The 22,386-nt window shown below is 38.3% G+C and overlaps 1 protein-coding gene across 1 annotated transcript in view; it reads right to left on the bottom strand.

The window, feature by feature from the left end:
• Positions 1-16,227, bottom strand: part of GABBR2 (gamma-aminobutyric acid type B receptor subunit 2) — a 780,512-nt gene extending 764,285 nt beyond the window's left edge. The window contains exon 1 of the mRNA XM_012542879.3: positions 14,705-16,227. Coding sequence (XP_012398333.2) covers positions 14,705-15,043 — 339 coding nt within the window. The 5' untranslated portion in view covers positions 15,044-16,227. The remainder of the gene's footprint in view (positions 1-14,704) is intronic.
• Positions 16,228-22,386: the final 6,159 nt, after the last annotated feature.

Below are 22,386 nucleotides of genomic sequence, written 5' to 3'. Positions count from 1 at the left end.
CAAAAATTTTGGTGCAACAAGAATTGGAAAAGAAGTGGATGCTCCTCAAATGGGGAATGTCTGAACAAGTAGTGGTACATGAAGATAATGGAATATTATTGTTCTATAAAAATGATAAACAAGCTGATTATAGAAAGACCTGCAACGATTTACATGAACTGATGCTGAGCAAAACAAGCAGAACCAGGAATACATCATACATAATAACAGCAAGAATGTCTGATGATCAATTATGAAAGACTTGCTTCTTCTCAATAGTTCAGTGATGCAAAGCAATCCCAATAGACTTTGGACAGAAAATGCTATCTGCATTTAGAAAAAAAACTAAGGAGATTGAATGTAAATCAACACATGCTACATTCACTTCTTTTTTCTGTTTCATTTTTATCTCTCCTATGGCTTTCCCCTTTTGCTCTGATTTTTCTATTCCAACATAATTCACAAAATAATATATATTAAAAATAAATTTTTAAAAATTTGGTGCTATTTGCCTAGATCATAGAATGTCAGAAAGGACCCTAGAATTCATCTAGGAAATTTTACAGATGATTAAGGGAAGTACAAAGAGATAAATGACTTCCCTAAAGGAACATGCATACTTAATAGCAAGGCTAGAATTTGAATCGAGTTCTTCTGATTCTAAATGCAGTGCTTTCTGCTAAGCCACTTCATAGGATTATTGTGAGAAACATGCTTTGTAAACTTTAAAGAACTATTAAAATGTCAATTACTATTAAGATTATAAAAGTTTGTGAAAGGAACCAGTAATATGCAAACGAGTATGAACGATAGAGTCAGCCAATGGTAAAAGGGATTGGAGACAGGCTCTTATAGGAGTTCCTATGCTTGACTTAAGCCTTGAAGGAAACTAGACATTCTAAGAAGTGAAGGTTAGGTGGGAGGATATCACAGACATGGAATATTGCCTGAGATGGAAGAAGAAAATGAAATCTTATACATGATGAACATCTTAAAAACCAACAAAGGGCAGCTAGATGGCATAGTGGATACAGCATCAGCCTTGAAGTTAGGAGGACCTGAGTTCAAATCAAGCCTCAGACACTTATACTTCCTATGTGGGTGACCCTGGGCAAGTCACTTAATCCCAATTGCCTCCGTTAAGGAAGAAAGAAAGAAAGAAAGAAAGAAAGAAAGAAAGAAAGAAAGAAAGAAAGAAAGAAAGAAAGAAAGAAAGGAAGGAAGGAAGGAAGGAAGGAAGGAAGGAAGGAAGGAAGGAAGGAAGGAAGGAAAAAAAGAAGAAAGTCAACAGAATAATAGAAGGTCTTAGATAAAAAGTGTTGAGAAAAGTTGAAAGAAAGAAGGCTATTGATGGAAAGAAAATCTGATTTAGCACAAGGAATGAACCCAGAAGAAAGGAAAAAAGGAAGAAAGTCAACAGAACAATAGAAGGTCTTAGATAAAAAGTGTTGAGAAAAGTTAAGAGAAAGAAGGCTACTGATGGAAAGAAAATCTGATTCAGCACAGGGAATGAACCCAGAAGGATAAGGTCATATGTTTATAGCAACATTCAGTGATAAAGCAAATCAACAAGTATTCAATATTTTAGCCCTTTTGGAATGTAGGTAGCCAGGTCACTTGCTATTTGTCCTCCATTCTCAAAGAGAACTGTGACATCAGGAAGATAATGTCATGACTTGCAAGTGGATTGGATAGAAATGAGAGAGGACTGTGCAAAGTCACCATCCTCACTCTCTTGTTGGGAGTCATCTGGATCTAGAGGCAATATATAATCAGGATATCTGGAGATGGTCCCAGGTAGCTAGGTTGTACAATGGAGAAGATATATCAGGAACGGATCAGGAAAACATGAATTTGAATTCTATCTCAGATGCTTTTTAACTGTGTGACAAGGTACAAATCACTTCTCTGACTCTGACATGAGTTCCCTTATCTGTAAAATCAGAATAATAAAAACCCCTATCCTTACAAAGATGTCTTGAGAATGATGAGTTAACATTTGCAAAGAGCTCTGCAAACCTTGGAATGCTACATACATATTAGTTAGGGTATTATCTCCTTAAGGTAAATCAAAACCTCTCCATATTTTTAAAAATAATCAATGCAATTATCATTGCACTATTTTTTTTTAGCTAAGGAAATTCAACATCAGAGAATTTAAGTGTCTAAGAGGTAAAGAAAATCTGGAACTGGAATCCATGTCTGCAAAAAGCAGCTATGTGATAAGGGTTTTCTAAATTACATGGCATACCCCTACAAGGAACATGAAACTATCTTGGAAAAGGGACTGGGAAGAGATATAAAATAGTGGTCAAAGTACTGGATATATTTTAGTACAATTCTTACATAAAGACATTCAATTGTTTTTCAATGAGAACAAAGTTCAAAGCAAAGTAAACAAAGGCAAGACTAACAGGATAAATTCTCTCCAAATGATAATGAATGCAGAACAGCAATTATTTACTATCATATGTACATATGACATCAAATTTGATTCAGCACTCTGGAAGCATCAGTTGACGTAGGCTCATGACCCAGAGGAATTTTGTTGTTGGATGCCTTCTGCATTTGAATGAGAAGTGTGTATAACTCAAAGTTGACAACTTTTCTTTGAAAGTTAAAAAAATCCAAATGTTATCTGATACATTTTCCAACACTATCATTTTGGTAAATATAATATAATAAATGCATTGTAAAAAAAACTGCAATTTTTAAAATTTGAAGTAACCCAAGAATTATTATAGGTAATTTGTAAAATAGAGGTTTTGGACTAGCTGGCCTTTAAAATTCCTTTTAATTCTCAAATACTATCATACTCTACATGTAAAATATGTCCTTCAGATTGAAAAATAACAAGAGGAAAACCTCCAGAATCTTGGACAGCTCCTCCATGGGAGATTTATGAGGATACTTGGATGGTCATATTAAAATTGTAAGTATCACCTTAATAAAACACATGAAGTTACTGAAATTGAATTTCCAAAAAAGACAAACAAACCCCAAAACAAAAATTCAATAATGCATAAAAACAACAAAATAAGTGCCTAGAGAAGATCAAAACAATTGCAAGGTAATTTGTGATTCATAAGCCTTTATAATTTACCATCCAGCTTCCCTCAGGCTAGCACAAAATGTATAGTCAACTAATACATTTATTCAATACTTCTGTATCGGCTGCATCACTGTGGTCATTTTTATACTATTAACTCTCAATCTTTCCTATTCCTTTGAATACCATCTGAAATCCTGGATTCATTCTTTGTTTTCCAATTTTTTCCCCCAAAGTGTCAGTTTAACTCTTTCTCACCACCCCACTCCCTGCCCAGCCTTCCTTCCTTCCATCTGCTTTAATGGAGGGAGTACACATTCAGGGAGAAATTTTTCTGAAAAAAAAACTTCTATTACTGGAGTTTGGGGGTGGAGGAGCTGAGTCAGGGAGCACAGCTGGAATTTTGGGGGTAGAAGGATGAACAAATACTGTGATGAGGAGATTAGTATTAAAACAGGTGTAGTAAAGAAATTGACAATGCAAGCAGCCTATTTTAGTTTCAGATTGTCTCCAGTGGCAGGGCTAAGACTAATAAGAAGAAGTTCCAGGAAGGCAGATTTGGGCTCAATGTAAGGAGGAAATTTCTAACAATTAAAACTGTCCTACAAAACAGAAAGGATGGCCTGATGACATAACGAATTCTTCTTCCCTAAAAATTTCCAAGTAGAGGATGAATGGCCACTTGTCCAGAATGTTATGCAGGGTATTCATGCTTCAGGTAGGAGGCCAAATTAAATGACCCAAATTCCTTTCCAAGTTTCTAATTACTGTAATAAGGACACATTGGAGCACAATAATCATATACTTACTGAATGTTGAGATGATATTCTTCCATTTCTAGAAAGCATTTCTTCTTCATCTCTAACTTTTAGATCCTGTACTTTTCTTCAAGATTCATTTACCTTCCTACCACCTCCTCTTTGAGGCTTTCCTCCCAGGTATTAAGATTCTATCCTTTAAATATTCCCAGAACACTTCATTTAATCTCTCTATCTGCCCTTTTCACTGCTTACTTTGTATTATACTTATCTCTATGTTTCTTATACTTATCTTCTAGACCTCTAGTAGAATGTAGGCCTCTTGAGAATAGAAAATGTTTTACCTTGGTCTTTGTATCCCAAATGCCTATTATAGCTTTTTTTGTGTCTCTCTAGATAGAGGTTTGAAGTAGAAAGTGAAGTTAAAAGGAAAAGAAATACTTTGCTTCCTCTGGTCTACTTTTGGAATATAATAATTGCCAGATATGTTCAGTTATATCTTTTCTTCTCACACTAGCCACTTGTTTCCTAGCCACAATTCTTCTGACTCTATACCTGTGTGCATTCTTGGGCAGAAATGACAGGAGAAAGAATAAATTAAGTACATATCCCAGTAGTTTAGCCTTGGCTTCAAGAGAAAAAAAAATGGCACTTTTAATTCATGTTTAATCTAGGTAAGAAAAACAAGATCTAGTTTAATTCTCCCTTCTGTGAAGTTTATTTTTAAAAATTACTAATAAATCTAATTATTATAAAAGAATTACTTTTTCTCAGTTTGACTCAGCTTCCTTCCAGGAGAAAGCCTAGAACTTTTGGATCATGGCTTAAATCTTAACTTTTTCTATATCTCTGTACACCAATGATCAGTTTCTTCTTGCAGCAGCTCATCTGTTTGTAAATAAGGCAAAATACATAAACTATAGTTAGATATATAGGATTTGTCTAGCCAGAAAAAGCAATTCAAACTACTTAAACAGAAAATTGAAAAGTAACTTTAAAAAATAGAATAAGCTTAGGATCAAGTTTTGTTCTACTTGGGAAGATAGAAGGGGAAGGAAAGAAAAGATTATTCTTCATAATCTGGTGCTTATTCTCCCACATGGAATTTCAGTGACCACTATCCAATTCTGGCCACTGAAAGTAGAGGCAGCTGCAGCACCTAAAGTTCTGGCAGTGGCCCCACAGACTGTGTCCAGGATTAACACAGTAGCCCCATATTCAGCATCCTGGTCTCTATACGCCTGCTCCAGCTACCATTCAATTCCCCTAATCTCTTGAAATGCATTATCACCACAATTGCTGCTGCTGCTATAGCCGACTGCTTTTCCCACTGCCACAGGCTCACTCTGAAATTCCCAGTGTGATGGAATTTCATCTCATGCTCCCACAACCACCTTCATCTAAGGCCCATAATGGTCTCAGACCTCAAAGGAGAGGAAGAAAATGGCTGGTGGTCCAGAACTACATCTCCCACACATTCAAATCCCAAACACCTCTTTGCCCTCACAAAAAAGAGTTACATTAGCATAGGTGCCTTTTTAGAGAGCAGGCACCTAATGAATGTCTATGGAATTGTTTGTTTAATTATTCCAGTGTGTATTACTTTCCTCAAAGTTTCTAAGTAAGGTAAAGGAAATATGGAATAGTAGATTTTGAGAGGTAACCAGGAACACCTGAGTTCAAGTCTCATCTCTAAGACATATTGGATCTATGATCCTGAACAAGTCACTTAAACTCTAAGTGTCTGAGACTCTAAGACTACAATAGAATACTTGATAATCTGAATTAGTAGAGGGAATTACCTCAATTGGGGTTCCTCATATCAGTGGAATCTGAAGTTCATATGCAAAGGCAATTATGATTCTGCTCTAGGCATCTCAAATTTGGGATTCACGTGAACACAAGCATAAGAATCTGGTAATCAAAATGGACTCTATGACTGTAAAGATGATATAACTGCTTTTAAAATAAGCTCTTTTGCCAAAAAAACTGGATTTTTGCTGATGGAATCATGTGACCTTTAGGAAATAGAACTTCCCCCAAAATATCTACCCTTATATGGGGAGTATGCTCATTAAAGTGCTGCACCCCAGTTTTGCCCCTGTTCTATTCATGAAGAGGAAGTATTATTTCTTTCTATATTTGATGACAACAAAAGTCTGTACATTCCTAAATGACATTCCTAAATGAGGGTGGTATGATGACTTTCAGAAATTTCTGCAAATGCCATCCATGAAGATTCAAATCTCAGCTGTTTTCCTAGCACCAGGACATCTACCATCACTTAACATCCTGCATCCTTGTTTAAATGAGAGACAATGAAGTGAACTGAATAGATGGATAGACAGGAAAGGGTTCACACAGACAGAAGCACACTTCTATGAACAGTGCCCTTTCTCTCTGGGCCAGGCCCACAGCACTGGCCATCCATGATCTGCAAAGCCAGGTGCCCTCCTTAGTACTGACTCTCCAGTTCCTTAAAAGTTGGGAATATTTTTATTTGTCTCTTTAATGATAATGCCAGTTAGATTTATGCCAAGAGGAAATCAATGGGATTTCAGAAAAACATACACTAAGAATAAGATGTTCATAAACAGCCCAAACAGATGGGGCTTAGTCATTTTGCTCTCCATGTTGTACATCATCCATCATTGCAGTAGAAACTGAGGAAAAGCAGCCTAGGATCATCCTCCTCTGACATGGTGGGCATCCGTGTGCTCTTGGATATTGGTCTTCTATGAACATCTTAGTGACCTCTAAAGAAGGAGATGGTGACTCCCCAGGTCATTTTTCAGGAAACAAAGACTCTCACTGAAGACAAAAGAATGTTCTCTTAATATGAGCAAGCTGATGGCTTCTGCAAAGAGGCCAACATTGCACTGGGATTTTTAAGCTACCTGTTCACTCTCAAAAGCAGCTGGACTTGAGTGGGAGTATTGTACAAAACTGGCACTTGGTGCATAGGTAAAAGTGTAAAATAGATACACTATTTTGCCAAAAGGTAATATAAAAGGGAGAAGGCAGATGTAATGTTTATAGCCATGTGCCATTTTGGATTGAATAGAGGCCACCCTAAATATATCATATTCTTAAATTAAGATTCCTTTGAAAGGAAATTATATATACACATGTATGTATACATACAAACACAATTTAAAAGCAACAACTATAGGCACAGAAGATAGAAATGGCCTTGAAGTTAGAGAAACTGAGTTCAAAGCATGTCTCTGACCTATTCTGTTCCATGTAATTGCGTTGTAAGTACTTAACCTTTAAATCTATAGGCAACTTTAAAATTAGGCATCATAGGGAAATTGCTGACCTACATTGTTAGAGGCAATTTCATTATCTTGTAATTCTCTACAACAATGAAATCTCAGCTCCAATCTAATCCCTATGCCTAATTACAGGCTATACTTGAGTTTAAAACAATGAAGATATGAAGGGGGAGAAGTGGGACTTGTATTCAAATCAATATGGTATATGTTACATGTTTATATTGGGCATGTATGTATGTGTGTGTGTGTGTATATATATATATATATATATATATATAGAGAGAGAGAGAGAGAGAGAGAGAGAGAGAGAATCCTAGATCTTAGATCAGTTAGAGATACAATGGTATGCAAAGGATCACACAGCCAGTATATTTTTCTGAGGTAGGTTTTGAGTTCAAAATGTCCTGGATTCAAAATCTACTCTCTACCCACTATACCACACTGCCTCTCCCTTGAGAATATAAATTTCAGAGAGAGTGCCAAGTTAAATTGGTAAAGAGTTTCTTAGTCTGGAAATTCTATCCAACCAATGAAATCATAATTCCCAGTCCCCGTCTCTAACTTGTGTGTGTGTTATGTATGCATATATATGCATAGCATATATGTATGTGTATATATACACATATACACTATATACATATGTGTGTGTGTATGTGTGAATGTGATTTCATTGATGTAGAAAGCTCTCAGGGAGAAAATTGCCTCTATCAGCACTTTCTCTGCTTCTTACAATATTAAGAGAGATGCCTGGAGTACCAAGTCTAGTGACTTGCTTAGGACCATGACAACTAATATTTGTCCTAGGTACTGAAGCCACGTCTCCCCAATTCCGAAATCCACTTCCACCATACTGTATCACAACTACTATTCAAGTTTAATGTATATGCATATATAAATGGATATATTGGAAACATATATACCATTTCCCTCCATAAAATATATCTGTTAATAGAATATGATAAAAGAAAAAGAGGCAGGATTAAGCTTTTAATATTCTGAAATAATTTATTTTAAATTATCTCATGAGCCAAGGAAGATAAGAAATAAGGTTCAGTTTTATGGCTCATAATGATAAATTTGCAAAAATGACAGAGATAGAAATAGTGTTTAGGATGTTACGAAAAGGCAGGAACATATTTTGTCAATTACTCCAGAGGTTTGGGAATCATCTTAGAATTATGCTAAGAAGGTGAATAAAATGGCCACACTCTTTGACTGAAGGAGATTAATGATAAAAAGGAAGGCCCAATAAATTCACAAAAAATATGTGTAGCAGCACTTTTCACAGTAAACAAATATCCACAAAATGGGGAATAATTAAGCAAACTGTGATATAAGAATACAATGAAATGCTACTGAGCTATAAGAAACAATGAATATGATGAATACTGGGAAGTATGGAAAGACATATATGAACTGATGCAAAGTGAAATGAGCAGAATAGGAAAATAAGATTTATAATAACTATAACAATGTAAATGGAAACAACAAAACAGTAGATATTGAATGCAGTGAAATCATAATGAGTTTGGTTTCAAAGAAGTAGTAAAATATACTTCTTTCCCTTCTTTGAAGAAGTGAACTATGACTGCGGAACATTACATTCATTCATTCAATAGCATTTATTAAGCACCTACTCTGGTGGCAGGCACAATGCTAAACAAGTGCAAAAAAAGACAAGCAAAAGACAGTCCCTCTTCTCAAGAAGCTTACAATCTAATGGAGAGACAATATGCAAACAAATATACACACATATACACATATATGTATATCTATATCTATCTATCTATAGATAGATAGATAGATAGGTAGAGAGAATGAGAGAAAAGGAGGGAGAGAAAGGGAGAGGGAGAAAGAGAAGGAAGAAAGAGAAAAAGAGAGTGAGAAAGCATGCAAATTACATGTAGCATAAATAGGAAATAATCATCAGAAGGAAGGCACTGGAATTACATAGAATGGCAGACTTTGTTAACAGAGTAGTTGATAAATAGCTGAATTTGTTCTCTCTCTTCTCTCTCTCTCTCTCTCTCTCAATATCTCTGTCTGTCTCTGTCTCTCTCTCTCAATATCTCTCTCTCTCTCTCTCTCTCTGTCCCTGTTTCTCTGTCTCTGTCTCTCTCTCTCTCCCTCTCTCTCTCTCTCTCTCTCTCTCTTTCTTCTCTCTTCCCCTTTCCTTCCCTCCCTTCATTCTTTGTTATAGAAGGACCAAAGAAAAGATATTTTGGTGATGTAAGCACCAGTCACTGATATAAAATCAATGCAATTTTTGAAAGAAAAAGAAAGACAGCCTACATAGTATATGATAGAATATAAAACTTTAAAGACATTAAAAAAAAAACTTAAGAAATCATCACATTACCTATGTGACCTTGAACTGATGACTGATTTATACTTGCTCATTGTTAGAAAGGATAGAGATACACACCACAGACAAAGTCAAAAGAAGGTGAATGAGTATCTGCATTTGGTGAAGTGTTTATTCATTTCAGGATCAGTCTGGACTTCAAAATTGAAACACATAATGCAATGGTCTAGGTTTGGCTTTTGAATAGTTCCTCAATATGTATTGTTTGCTTATTAAAGAAACATACAGAGGAGAGGACAGCAAATGGGTATAATGGATATGAGGTATTCATGAAAACAGACAGATAGACTTGGGTTTAAGTCTTGCTTTTGACAAAGGCTATCTCCATAACCATAGAATAATCAGTTAATCCTACAGTGTCCTACGCAACTTTCTCATGTTGTAAATTAAAGAAGAGATGTCAATTCAGATTAGTGTAAGGAATTTTCACTCTAGGAGTTCTCAATATCAATTACCTAAAAAAGACAAAATACAGGAATAACCATATATATAATATACAAAGAAATATACAATTCAGACCTAATACAACTTAGCAAAAGGGAATGTTAAATGAAATTTAGAGAATGTCCTGGTGTTAACAAAGTGTAAACTTAAAGGATTTTTGTCATAATTCACCATCCCTCCCATAGGTAGTCAATTCACAGGTGTCACTATACCCTCCTTCTCCCTACTTTCTGTTCCTACCTCCCATCCTTGTACTGCAGAGATAATTCCTTGAAATTCATTACTATAGAGTTCCCCTATTGATTAAAATAAGGCTACTTTTTCATATATCATAGTCCTGGTCATGCACTCATTTTGGAAGTCCTTCTGTTTGTGTATTGGAGTCATTGCTTATCTTTTGTGTTGCTTTATACAATTTTATGGCCATTCTAACCTATCTTGCAATATAGTACAGTTGGAATCTGCCTTCTTATGTAATTGCCCTCCCTATTACTCTTAGGAGGTCCCCTTACTACAGCATTTTGAGGTTTACTAAGTTCTTCCCAATAGCCCTGATGACAAAGTCAGTGCAAGAAATAATATCCCCATTTTACTGAGGAGCATACTGAGATCTCTGCAAATGTAGGTAATTGGTCCAATATCACACCAATAGTGAATGACAGAACTGGGGCTAGAGTTTAGGAAAGAAAGAGAAGAAGAAAACAAGCATTTATTATGCTTACTACATATCGGTACTTCAGAAATATTATCTTATTTGATCTTAAAACAACTTTTGGAGGTAGGTCCTATTACTATAACCATTGTACAGCTGAGGAAACTGAGATACAGAACAGTTAAGTGATTTTCCCAGGGTTACACAGCCAGTAAGTGTCTGAAGCTGGATTTGAATGAAGAGTTTCCTGACTCCAGGCTGTTTTTCTACCTACTGTGCCAAGTAGCTACATTTATATTATGCTTAGAACTCTAGTCCTCTATTCTGTGGCTTACCAGAAGCTGGTCAGCATTCAGTGTAGCACTTTCAGCTCATTCATATCATAGGCACCAATTCCACCCTTTATTTTGATAGTTCTTATGATATAAACTCACAGAAGGTGAGCTTATAGAAAAGTAATGCTTCTTTGATCAATCCGGACCATAAAGCACAAAGTACATTGGAAAGAGATATGTGAATTCAATTCATTCAGACTAAAAACACTTGGGACGAAGCAAAACTGGGTCGTTCCACTTTTTCTTTAATTATCCAGATAATTCCCTTGACTTTTCACTTCACTTTGGACACACAGATTCAGCAAAATAGAGATTTGACAATAATCCAGATTTATAATGTTAGTACTCAAAATATCCTTAGTGAGCCAATAACCCCTCCATTTTACAGCAAGGAAAATAAGACCAAGAGAAGTGAATCTTTCAAAATCACATCTTTAGTTTATAAAAGAAGAAGAAGAAGAGGGACTCTGATACAGATCCACATGCGTATTCTTTCCAGTAACTCATGCTACCTCTCATTATTGCAGACTGTGAGATAATTTAGTCCCCCAAAATAATTCCTTCTACTCTATTTTTGAGGTTGGCTGTCTATATCAGTAAACTTAACAAAACCACTGCTAAATCTCATAGAATTAAAGGACCATGTATTTAAAGCTAGAAGGGACCTCAGAGGTCTTAAGAAAAACCCTCATTTTACACATGGGGAAACTTGAGGCTAAAAAGAAGTTAAGTGAGTTGCCTCAAATTACTCTAGTAGCAAATAACATCTAGGATTTGAAGCCAGGTCCCTTGATTCCATAGCTAGCATTCTTTCCACTGTAGCATAAACTATAAACTTATATAAAATGGGGAGGGGATGAGTATGTAATGCAACGAACAGATGTTTAGAATCAGAGGCCCATGAAATCATAAAAAAATTCATTTTATTTACAGTTTCATTTGGGGCAGTGTAGATGGAGGTCAAGTCTATATGCTAGAATTAAATGGACCATGGCAGGGCAGAATCCTCAGTACAATTTGCCAAAGCCTGAACATTCAATCCATCCAATGCATAAAGAAGGATCCAACAACATAAATCAATGCAGACAGCTGATCTGAATAAAACAAACCTAAATCTCTATGATTTTTTTCCTCAAAAGCAATTTTTTCAATGAATTATTTGAATAATTCTTCACTTTGTTTTGCTTGTAAATAAGAACCTGCTTTGAAGAAATCTAAGATTTTAAAAATTTTATTAAATTGTGTCATCAATCCTTTCCTGTACTCTATTGCTATTGAGTCTACATATTTATTAGCCAAAGTTCATTTTCTGGACCACCACCCCCACATACACAAACACTACAAAACAACCCCAAACCTTCACTGAATCTTCACTGAATCACATCAAGAAGAAAAGTAAGCAACCATTTTTTAAAATTAGATTGTGACCACTTTATCAAATATAAATTAACCATCTTACATTTCTATAGCCCATCCCCAATAGAAGCCAGTAATATTTGATTACTTTAGAAATAAAAATGTTTCATTCCACAGCTTGGTACTAAAGTACCAATACCTTATGTGTTTACATTCTGCTATTGCAGAGAAGGCACCTTAAATAAATACCTTAAAAGATGAGTCTTCTAATTCTATAATTCTAAAAAGAATATGGAAAATTGAATAACAATTCATATTTGGTTATGACGTATTTGGTTAAGCATATATGCTGTCAATACATAGTTTTGTCAATGGACATTCACTAGCTCTCAGATGTTTAAATACGAGGGAAAAAAAGATGGAAGTGAAAATAGTATAAATTAAGTGTTTTCAGGTCAATATGAAGTTATATGAAATAAGTGTATCTTTCAGGGGAAAAATACTTTTAGTTCTCTTTATGGTTGTTTCATATACTACTGGTATTAATTTTCTTAGGACAGACGTAGTCTGTTCCAGGAAGACAGTTTCTGCATTGGTTTTCAATATGCAGCACACAAGCCTATACCATTGGGAACTACTCCAATGATGTTTTCTTACTATTTTTATATTAGCTGATTTTAATCCTCTTCTTGGGAATTAATATATCTTTGGGGAAAATGTAGGTGTATAAACAGTAAATAATATAAAATATATCTTTTAGAATATTAATATCTATATAGCAGTAAATCACTGTCTTTCCATAAATAAAATGGGGTAACGGGGACCTGGAGCTTCCAGTTCTTGTCCAGTGTTGCTTTTTTCCCCTATCAATTTCTATCTAAATTGGAGGCTACATAAAATCAGACTGGGGAGAAAAATGAAAAGAATTATAAAAATTCTTTAACGACAAATGATAAGAGTGACGGTTTTCAATAGTTTCACCTGGGTTGCTGTGGAAATGTTTAATCCAAAAATCTTCTCTTTCTCTAGAAATTACCGCCACCTTCAGGTCGCGGTTTCAACCCCTGCCAGGGCTTTCTTTTGCAGACACACTGAAATTCTTACTAAACTCAGAGATCATTCCACAAGACACTTTTATAACCACAATAGCCTTCTAATAAAAGAGTTTGATGACAACAGAGGCTTGGACCGGGCCTACTATGTGCATTGAAACATCTCTCTCTTGACTGTCATCCGAGGCATGTGAAATTGGCGGGATTTTTGTGTGACTTGCCCTGATGCTACTTGGTGGGACAGCCAGAGATCTGTCGATTCTTCCCACAGAGTCAGTATCCCTGAGAGTCTTCCGAAAGAGGAAAAAAGAAATTTTTGTAGGCTCAAGGAACCCTGCATACTCAATTCAAACGCCCGAATTTGGAAACTGAACATGACAAGTCACACACCGGAAGGAAAAGAAGGCGAACTGTTTGCGTATTCTTCAAGTAAACCCACAACCTGCCACAAAACCCTGGATAAAAAGGATAGCTCTAACCCCTCCCTTCTCCCTCCCCAAGCCTGCCATTCCCCCTTAGCAAGGGCAGCTGCCCCTCCCTCCCTTCCCTCAGGAGGGAAAACGATCGATGAAATGGATGACATCCGCTCCCTTTTCACTCCCTTCTACAGTTACAACTGAGTTACTCAAAGGCTGCATGTGGACTCTCCCCTTGTCGTTGTAGGCTCCCTGGAGAGAAACAAAACTCTACTGCTAAATCCGTACGGACTGCATTTGGGGATAGAACTGCTGAATGTAACCTAGGAATGAACCAGAAACACAGACATAGACTTCCCCTAGCAAAAAAAAAAAAAAAAAAAAAAAAAAAAAAAAAAAAGGAAAGAAAAAAAAAAACAACTTCCATTTAAAATCAACCCCTGCAAATTGATGTCAAGAAGCACACCTGTCTCTGGATACACATATCGAAACTCCTCCCTAGAAGCGAAGTCCCTGACCTCTTCGTGCGTACACAGGGCAGGACAGCGGGCTCTTTCCTCTCCATTTTAAAAGCCCAGTGACTCCTAAGACACCCATTTTCCCTCTTTGTCCCCCTTTTCTTTCTTCTCTGTCCCCACTTTTTCCCATCCCTCCTCATCTTTCCACTTCTCTTTGCCCCAGTAAGGCGCTTCTTCGAGTCCCCCTCCCATCCCCGTTTCTCCCCATCCCTAATTCCTCTTGGCCCGGTTCTTACTGCAGGGCCGACGCCACCGGGCATTTCGAGAGAACTGCTGTTCCCTCAAGCCCCGGCCCCTGTCCACAGGGGAAACCTGGTTCGATACAATTCCCTTCTAAACATACGGCGCGGCCAAGCTAAATAGGGAGAACCGGTCTCAAAGGCCCGGAGATGGGGGCAGCAGGACCAAAGGCAGGGTCGAAGAACTGAGACTCAGAGAAAGGCTAAGCTTGATGACAGGTGTTGGGGCTGTTGGGGAGGTGGGGTAGAGCCGTAGCACTCACCTCGGTGTCGTAGAGCCGAAGATCCAAGAAGTAGGGGTACAAGAGGGATTCATTGCGGATCTGCTGTATCGCCAGCTCCACGGCAGGCAGCACCCCTCGACCGATGCTGCCCTTTGCCACATTGTCCGTGAGTGGCATCAAACCCATGATGGACAGAGGTGGACTGTTGACCGGTGGCCCCGCACCCCCCCGGGGGAAGGCCCGCGACCCTCCTGAAGCTGGCAACAGCAGGAGCAGCAAGGGCAGCATCGGGGCGAGTCGCAATCCCGGCGCAGCCTGGCTGGCCGCAGTGGCGAAGGGGCTGAGCCCACTCCGGCCCGAGCCCCTGCTAGAAGCCATGCCGGCGACGCTGGAGAGACTCCAGTCCAACCTGCCCAGGCTACGAGGTTGCTGGGGTGGACGGGGCCACAGACACCTTCTCACTCCGGCCGCATGGCCCGGGGCCCAGCGTGGGGCAGGCGGCAGCACCTGCGCTAGCTGAGCCTCCTCCTCTTCTTCCAACCGAGTTCTCAGTCGGACGCGTAAAAGGGCTTCCTTCCCCCGCCCGCCAGCCCGTGGCACCCCCGACAGTCGTCCTGGCAATGGCGCCTGCCGCCTCCCAGCTGTGCCAGCTGCTGTCACCCTTTCTGCCGCCGCCACCACTCACAACAGCAACAGCAACAGATCAATCATTCCGAGGCATAAGCTACTGAACAGAGCTACCAAGGACCGGCCCATTCGGGTGCCCTTTCTCAGGCGCTGACTGTGTGTTAGCACGGTTGTGCTGCTGCTGCTGCTGCTGCTGCTGCTGCTGCTGCTGCTGCTGCTGCAATTGTTGCTACCTTCACTAGGCAGTCGCAGCCACCGGCGCGGCAGCCACCCAAGCCGGACCCGCTGTAGGCGCCAGCAGTCAGTCCCCTTCCCTGAATTCAACCTTCTCTTCCTTCAGCTTCTGCAGCGGTAAAGCCGCATGACAGAGCCCCAGGCCCGAGGAAGGAGCTATGGGCACAAGGAGGGGGGAAGGACAGGAAGAAAGAGAATTAAAATCCCCCCCTAAATTTAGATACACAAAAATCTGGTCAGAAAATCCTGTCCCCAGAGACAGGGTGTGTGTCCTGGGGGTGGGGGAGGCTCCCTCGCTCCCTCTGCCTCTGTTTCTGCTGCTTCGGAGGCTTTTCCTCCCAGCCTAGGGGGAGAAGTGAGTGCCGCATTCCCTCGAAGCCGAAGAAACCGGAGGAAGCTCGAGGCCTCCCTGCGGGAGAGCCCGCCTCTCAAGAAGGCTGGTTCGGGAGCGCTCGGCTGGCTGGCTTCCCTCGTGGAAGAGGTGGCTGAGCTCTTAGCGCCTCCTCCGCTCTCCGCGCTCAGCTCAGCCCCACGGAGGATGCGGCTGGGGCTTCTTCATTAGAGAAGTGGCTGACGGTTACTGCTAGTAACCGGCGCTTGCACGTCGCTTGTGGGCTATCAGATGCTGAGCAGGTTATCGGGTAGAAGTGTCAGGAGACGGGGTTTGGGCAAATCCATCAACCTGCGGAGAAGGGGGAGTGTGTGTGTGTGTGTGTGTGTGTGTGTGTGTGTGTGTGTATGTGTGTATGTGTGTGTGTGTGTGTGTGTGTGTGCGCGCGCGCGCGCGCGCGTGTGTATGTGTGTGTGATAGCAAGAAAGAGAACGGCCCTGGCACATTCAAATGGCAGCAGCAGATGCTATACGAAAGTGTTTCCTGTGGCATCTGCATTGTTCCGGGGGGGTCTATGGATTCACTATCTCCTTCAGATATGGAATTACAAATCGGTTTTATCAGGAAAACATTTAAAATCCCTAATGGGTGTGAGTTCCACATTCTACCTAAGCCTTCTCTCATTCTGCTCAACACTCACTGCATTTGCTAGAAGAAAATCTGTTATGCAGAGGGAGAGGTTTCCCTCTGTCAGCCAGAAACTAGAATACCTCAGAGTTTCTTTTCCCACCACCAGACAAAATCTCATGGCATCACCATCTAAAGATGAATATTGTTTTCCCAGAACTGGTCAGTCTAAGTTATGAAAGCTCAAGGTTAGCACCTGTATTCACATGCTTCAGTCATTGTATGCACCATCTTTCCCACATGAACAGCCAGTACCCCCAAAGGCTTCTCTGAGGCATCCAAAGCCTTTTATATAAAACTCTCCCACCCTATTTGGCTTGTGAAACTGTCTCATCCAAATACATTCATGTGAACTCATTTTCTTTTTCATATAATAAGAACAGATACCATTTATATAATTCTTAAAGGCTTGCAAAGCACTTTACTTACATTATCTAATTTCATGATTAAAGCAGTCCTGTGAATTAGGTGATACTATTATTCCTAGTTTACAAATGTGAAAACTGAGGTTCAGAGAGCTTAGATGATTTGTTCATGATTATACAGTTAGTGTCAGAGTCAATATTTGGACTCAGGTCTTTTGAGTCATATACTACACTCTAATTACAATGCCACACTTGCAACCCCCCACCCCCTCTCTTATATATATACTCTAAGCACAAATATAATTCTATGAGGTTATCTTCCATGTCCTACTAGAAATACTTCATCAAGTGTCTAGGCCCTACACAACATGCTAGAGGTCCTACTTCTAGATCTCTTAAAATTTTCTATTTCGCTAACAAAACACTTGGGCTTTCCATCAATTATCCTTCAGTCTTTCTATGCTACTGCCTTGTTTTTTTTTTCTCCTCAATCATGTATCTTTCCAATACCATCCTCTATGTTTCTTTGTGGATAAGAATTATACAAGATAGGCATCCATCTCCAGCTACATTACTGGAGGAATTTGTTACATAAATGAGATCACAGATTCACTAAAGTACACATTGCAAGTGAACAGCCTAGTATATAAATTGATCTATAAATTCAGTTCAAGTAAATTGAAAATTATTTATTAAGTACCTACTCTGTACCTGACGATGTGCTAAGACCTAGGAAAGGGTCTGCTCAAAGACAGACAAAATATAAGACCTGTTTCCAAGAAGAGATCAGAAAATAGAGAAATAAAATGAAAGACAAATTATATGGTAAGTGGCATAAGAAAGATATAACCACATTTCTAGGGAGCTTCAGAAAAGTTGTATGGTGGAGTGAGCACTGAATTTCAAGAGGACAAGAGTCAAATGTGATTATGTTTTCAGCCTCATTTTCCCCATGTAAAATAAGGTGGTTAGACCAGATTTTCTCTAAAATCCCTTCCTCTGTTCTTACATTCAGTTGTGGGGGGGAGAGGGTGGTAGAGTTAAGGAGGGAATGAAATAGAGTAATATTTATTATGGAATTTGAAGGACAGGCAAGGTTTTGAAAGGAAAGATGAGAAAAATCACCCTAGATTAGGAGAACAGCATGAATAAATGTGCAGAAGCTGGAACATAGTAAATGTTTGGAGAATAGGGAATCATATGGATTGTAGTGAGATACAAGCCTGGAAAGACATCATTTTGGTGGATAGCCTTGAATGGCAGGCAGAGGAATTTGGACTTGATTTAGGAGATTGTGCGGAGCCATTGGAAGATTTTGAGTTGAAAAGTGATGTTAACTGAGAAGTGCTCTAGGGAAATTAATTTGGAAATCTGATTTAGAGTCAATGAGAATGGGCAGAGAATATAATCAAAAAGTCAAGTCAACAAGCATTTTAAGTATCTACTATGTACCAGGGGCTGAGTTAAGTCCTGTGGATATGAAGAAAGGCAAAAAAAAAAAAAAAAAAAAAAAAAGAATTCCCTTCCAAAAAAGCTAGGATTTGATAGCAATTCTAATCATTTATATCAGGAATTCTTAACCTGTGATACATGGATAGATTTCAAGGGATTTGGGAACTTGGATGAGAAAAAACCCACACCTATTTATGAGGACAAATTATTTTTATTGATCTAGAATTGAAATCAAGCCATTTCCTTTCATTATGAATATAGACAAAGATATTCTGAGCAAGGGGTAAAGACCCCTGGTAGGCTTTACCAGACTACCAAAGAATCCTTGGCATGAAAAAAAGGTTGAAGACACCTGGCCCAAGTATACAGCCTTAAAATGAAGAGAAGTTTCTAGTCTAATTATTATCTTAAGCATGAATCCTCTGCACAAAATTCCTAACAAGTGTTCATCCAGTCTCTTCCTGAATACCTTCAGGAAAGGAAATAGGCACTCCTCCGGAGGCAGCCTACAAGCCAAGGGAAAAATATTCTTTTTCTTTCATCCTGGCCATCTCCTTTCTATATTTCCCATTGCCACATCTTCTAGATCACTAGAACTCAAGAGACCCTACTTTTGGGGGATTTAATCCCTTAAATTCTTAAAATTATGCTTTGGGGCCTCTGACCTTCTTATTGATGAATTCATGGTTCAAATTCATTCTATTTAGCTGATCCCAGTCAAACCTCACATTCATGGATATGTTTATCAAAAAGAGGTCCGATCAGAAGGGAAACAATAAACTGGGAAAACATTTTTACAGTCAAAAGTTCTGATAAAGGCCTCATCTCCAAAATATATAGAGAATTGACTCTAATTTATAAGAAATTAAGCTATTCTCCAATTGATAAATGCTCAAAGGGCATGAACAGACAATTTTTAGATGAAGAAATTGAAACTATTTCTAGTCATATGAAAAGATGCTCCAAATCATTATTAATCAGAGAAATGCAAATTAAGATAACTCTGAGATACCACTACACATCTGTCAGATTGGCTAGGATGACAGGAAAAGATAATGCTGAATGTTGGAGGAGATGTGGGAAAAATGGGATACTGATACATTGTTGGTGAAATTGTGAATGCATCCAACCATTCTGGAAGGCAATTTGGAACTATGCTCAAAAAGTTATCAAACTGTACATATCCTTTGATCTACAGTGTTACTACTGGGCTTATATTCCAAAGAGATCTTAAAGAAAGGAAATGGACCCATATGTGTAAAAATGTTTGTGGCAGCCGTTTTTGTAGTGGTTAGAAACTGGAAATTGAATGGATGCCCATCAGTTGGAGATTGGCTGAATAAGTTGTGGTATATGAATGTCGTGGAATATTATTGTTCTATAAGAAATGACCAGCAGGAGGATTTCAGAAAGACCTAGAGAAATTTACATGAACTGATGCTGAGTGAAATGAGCAGGACCAGATCATTATATACTTCAACAACAATACTATATGATGATCAATTCTAATGGACATAGCTCTCTTCAACAATGAGATGAACCAAATCAGTTCCATTTGTTCAATAATGAAGAGAACCAGCTACACCCAGCTAAAGAACTATAGAAAATAAGTATGAACCACAACATAGTATTTCTACTCCCTCTGTTTTTGTCCACTTGCATTTTTTATTTCCTTCTCAGGTTATTTTTACCTTATTTCTAAGTCCGACATTCCTTGTGCAGCAAAATAACTGTATGGATATGTATACATATAATGTATTTTACATATACTTTAACATATTTAACATGTTTTGGTCTACCTGCCATCTAGGGGAGGAGGTGGAGAGAAGGAGGGAAAAAAATTGGAACAGAAGGTTTTGCAAGGGTCAGTGCTGAAAATTTTCCCATGCATATATCTTGTAAATAAAAAGCTATAATAAAAAAAAGAGGTCTGTAGAGACCAATCTCCTCACTTCACAGATGAGGAAACTCAGGCACAAAGCAGTTAAATGACTTGCCCAGGATTACATTGTAAATGTATTGTATGGATGGATTGAATGTATATTGTAAATATCCAAGGCAGCACTTAAACTTGGGCTTCTTGACTAGAAATCCAGCCACCTAGCCATATTCCCAAACCAGTCATCTTTCCAGTTACTTTGCTACTGTACCTGTTATCTACTCTCTCCCAACCCCCAAGTGCAGTCAATACTAGAAAGAGCACAACAAAAAGCTTGCTTATGACTTCATTCACTCCCAAGTAAAACTCTTCAATTGAAAATATCTTTTTACCCACTATCCTATTTGTTTTGTCTTCTGTTACTAAGAACAGGTGCTATTTCACTTTTTAATTTGTATCAATTTAGCATAGTTCTTCATACATAATAAACATTTTAACAAATGTTTTTTCATCCATTTGTTCATTCAGAATATATTTCAGAGACAGCTAGACAGTGCAGTGCATAGAGCACCAGCCCTAAAGTCAGGAGGACCTGAGTTCAAATCTGACTCAGACACGTAACACTTCCTAGCTGCATGACCCTGGGCAAGTCACTTAACCCTAATTGCCTCAGCAAAAAGAAAAAAAAAAAGAATATATTTCAGAATGGCAGCCCCCAATGTTACTATCCTTACTTACTTAAAGATGAAATTATCAATAAGTCAAGACAATAAGTTACCAAATGATGTGTTTTTGGCAGGAGACATACAATAGATATTTGAACAACTTAAATACCTTTTCACAACAAAACCCTGTTGTCTGTTTAGTTTTATGATCTGTATAAGCAATTTATCATACATAGCTTCCATCTAACCTGATGGACTATAGAATAAGGACCTGTGATTTCTTTGGTGTAAGGTACTTCTTTGTGAGCAATTTCCCATCCTGATGCTGTTCCTGATTTTTTTCTGAACTTTAAAAGCATGTCCTTTTCATTTCACCATCTTTGAACTTCTCTCAATGTCTGGGATCCATCACCTTGAAACAATTCAGTACCCCCTTTCTTCTCCTTGGCCCATTCACCATTGAATATTTTTCCACAAAGCCTTTCCACTCTCTCTTAATAGTGAGTTTTCCCTTGAACCTCCATTTTGTGAAGTGATGCCAAGTCTGCTTGCCTTAATTTTCCTCTTAAAACTGTTCCAGATTTGCTCTGGATTTCAAAAGCATCATGCTTAATTCTCTGCTCCCATCCTGCTCTTTATGTCCCTTCTCACTTATAATGTAAACTTTTTTATTTGGATTTTTATTGGCAATGTCTAGTATAAAACGAGCACTTTAATGTGCTTTTTTTCTTCTTCATTTGTTCCTTTCTCTATCAATGTAGGCTGACACCTTCTCTGTAACTCAGATAGCTAAGAGATTAAGTTACTTGACCAAGGTCACATAGCCAGTATAAATCCCAGAAGGAATGTGAACTCAGATCTTCCTGACTTCAAATCTAGCTCTATACAACATGCTGCCACTCTGGTCTGAAGTGCCTTCTTAACATATTGCTAGTTGTTTTTTTATTGTTTATTCTTATGCATGTACTTCCTTCCCTTCCCCCTTACCCCTCATCATGCTCCTTATTTAAGCTTTTAGTTTTTTCCTTGGTATTCATGTATTCTCCTTCATGTGTCAAATCTATTATTTTTAACAAAAGATAACCTCTGATTGTCATATTCTTCTGGTCATGAAATTTTGGTGTTTCCTATATGTGATAGGTAAGTTAATGGGAAGTCCAAAAAAACGACAAAGAGATCCTCTTGTCTAGGATGGTGGATGCACACATGCACAATTTGTGCATACATTGTATGAATGCAAGAAAGATTGTGAAAATAAAACCAATAAGACTTGGTGATTTAATAAATTTGAGACTCTAAGGAAAGGGAGGAATCAAGAATGAATCCAATTCTTATATTCCATGATTTTTCTGACTTTAATGTTTCGAGTCTGGTGTCTGAAAGGATGGTGCCCTCAGAAGGAAAAAAAAAATTCAAAAGTAGAAGTCAATCTAAGGGAAAGGCATTTTGGACATAAGTTTGAAGCAGAAGTTATATATTTA

This window comes from Sarcophilus harrisii, chromosome 1, assembly GCF_902635505.1.
Source record: "Sarcophilus harrisii chromosome 1, mSarHar1.11, whole genome shotgun sequence".
NCBI lineage: Eukaryota > Metazoa > Chordata > Mammalia > Dasyuromorphia > Dasyuridae > Sarcophilus > Sarcophilus harrisii.
The sequence above is the reverse complement of the archived record's forward strand: the minus strand, read 5'-3'. Positions and strand labels throughout refer to the sequence as shown.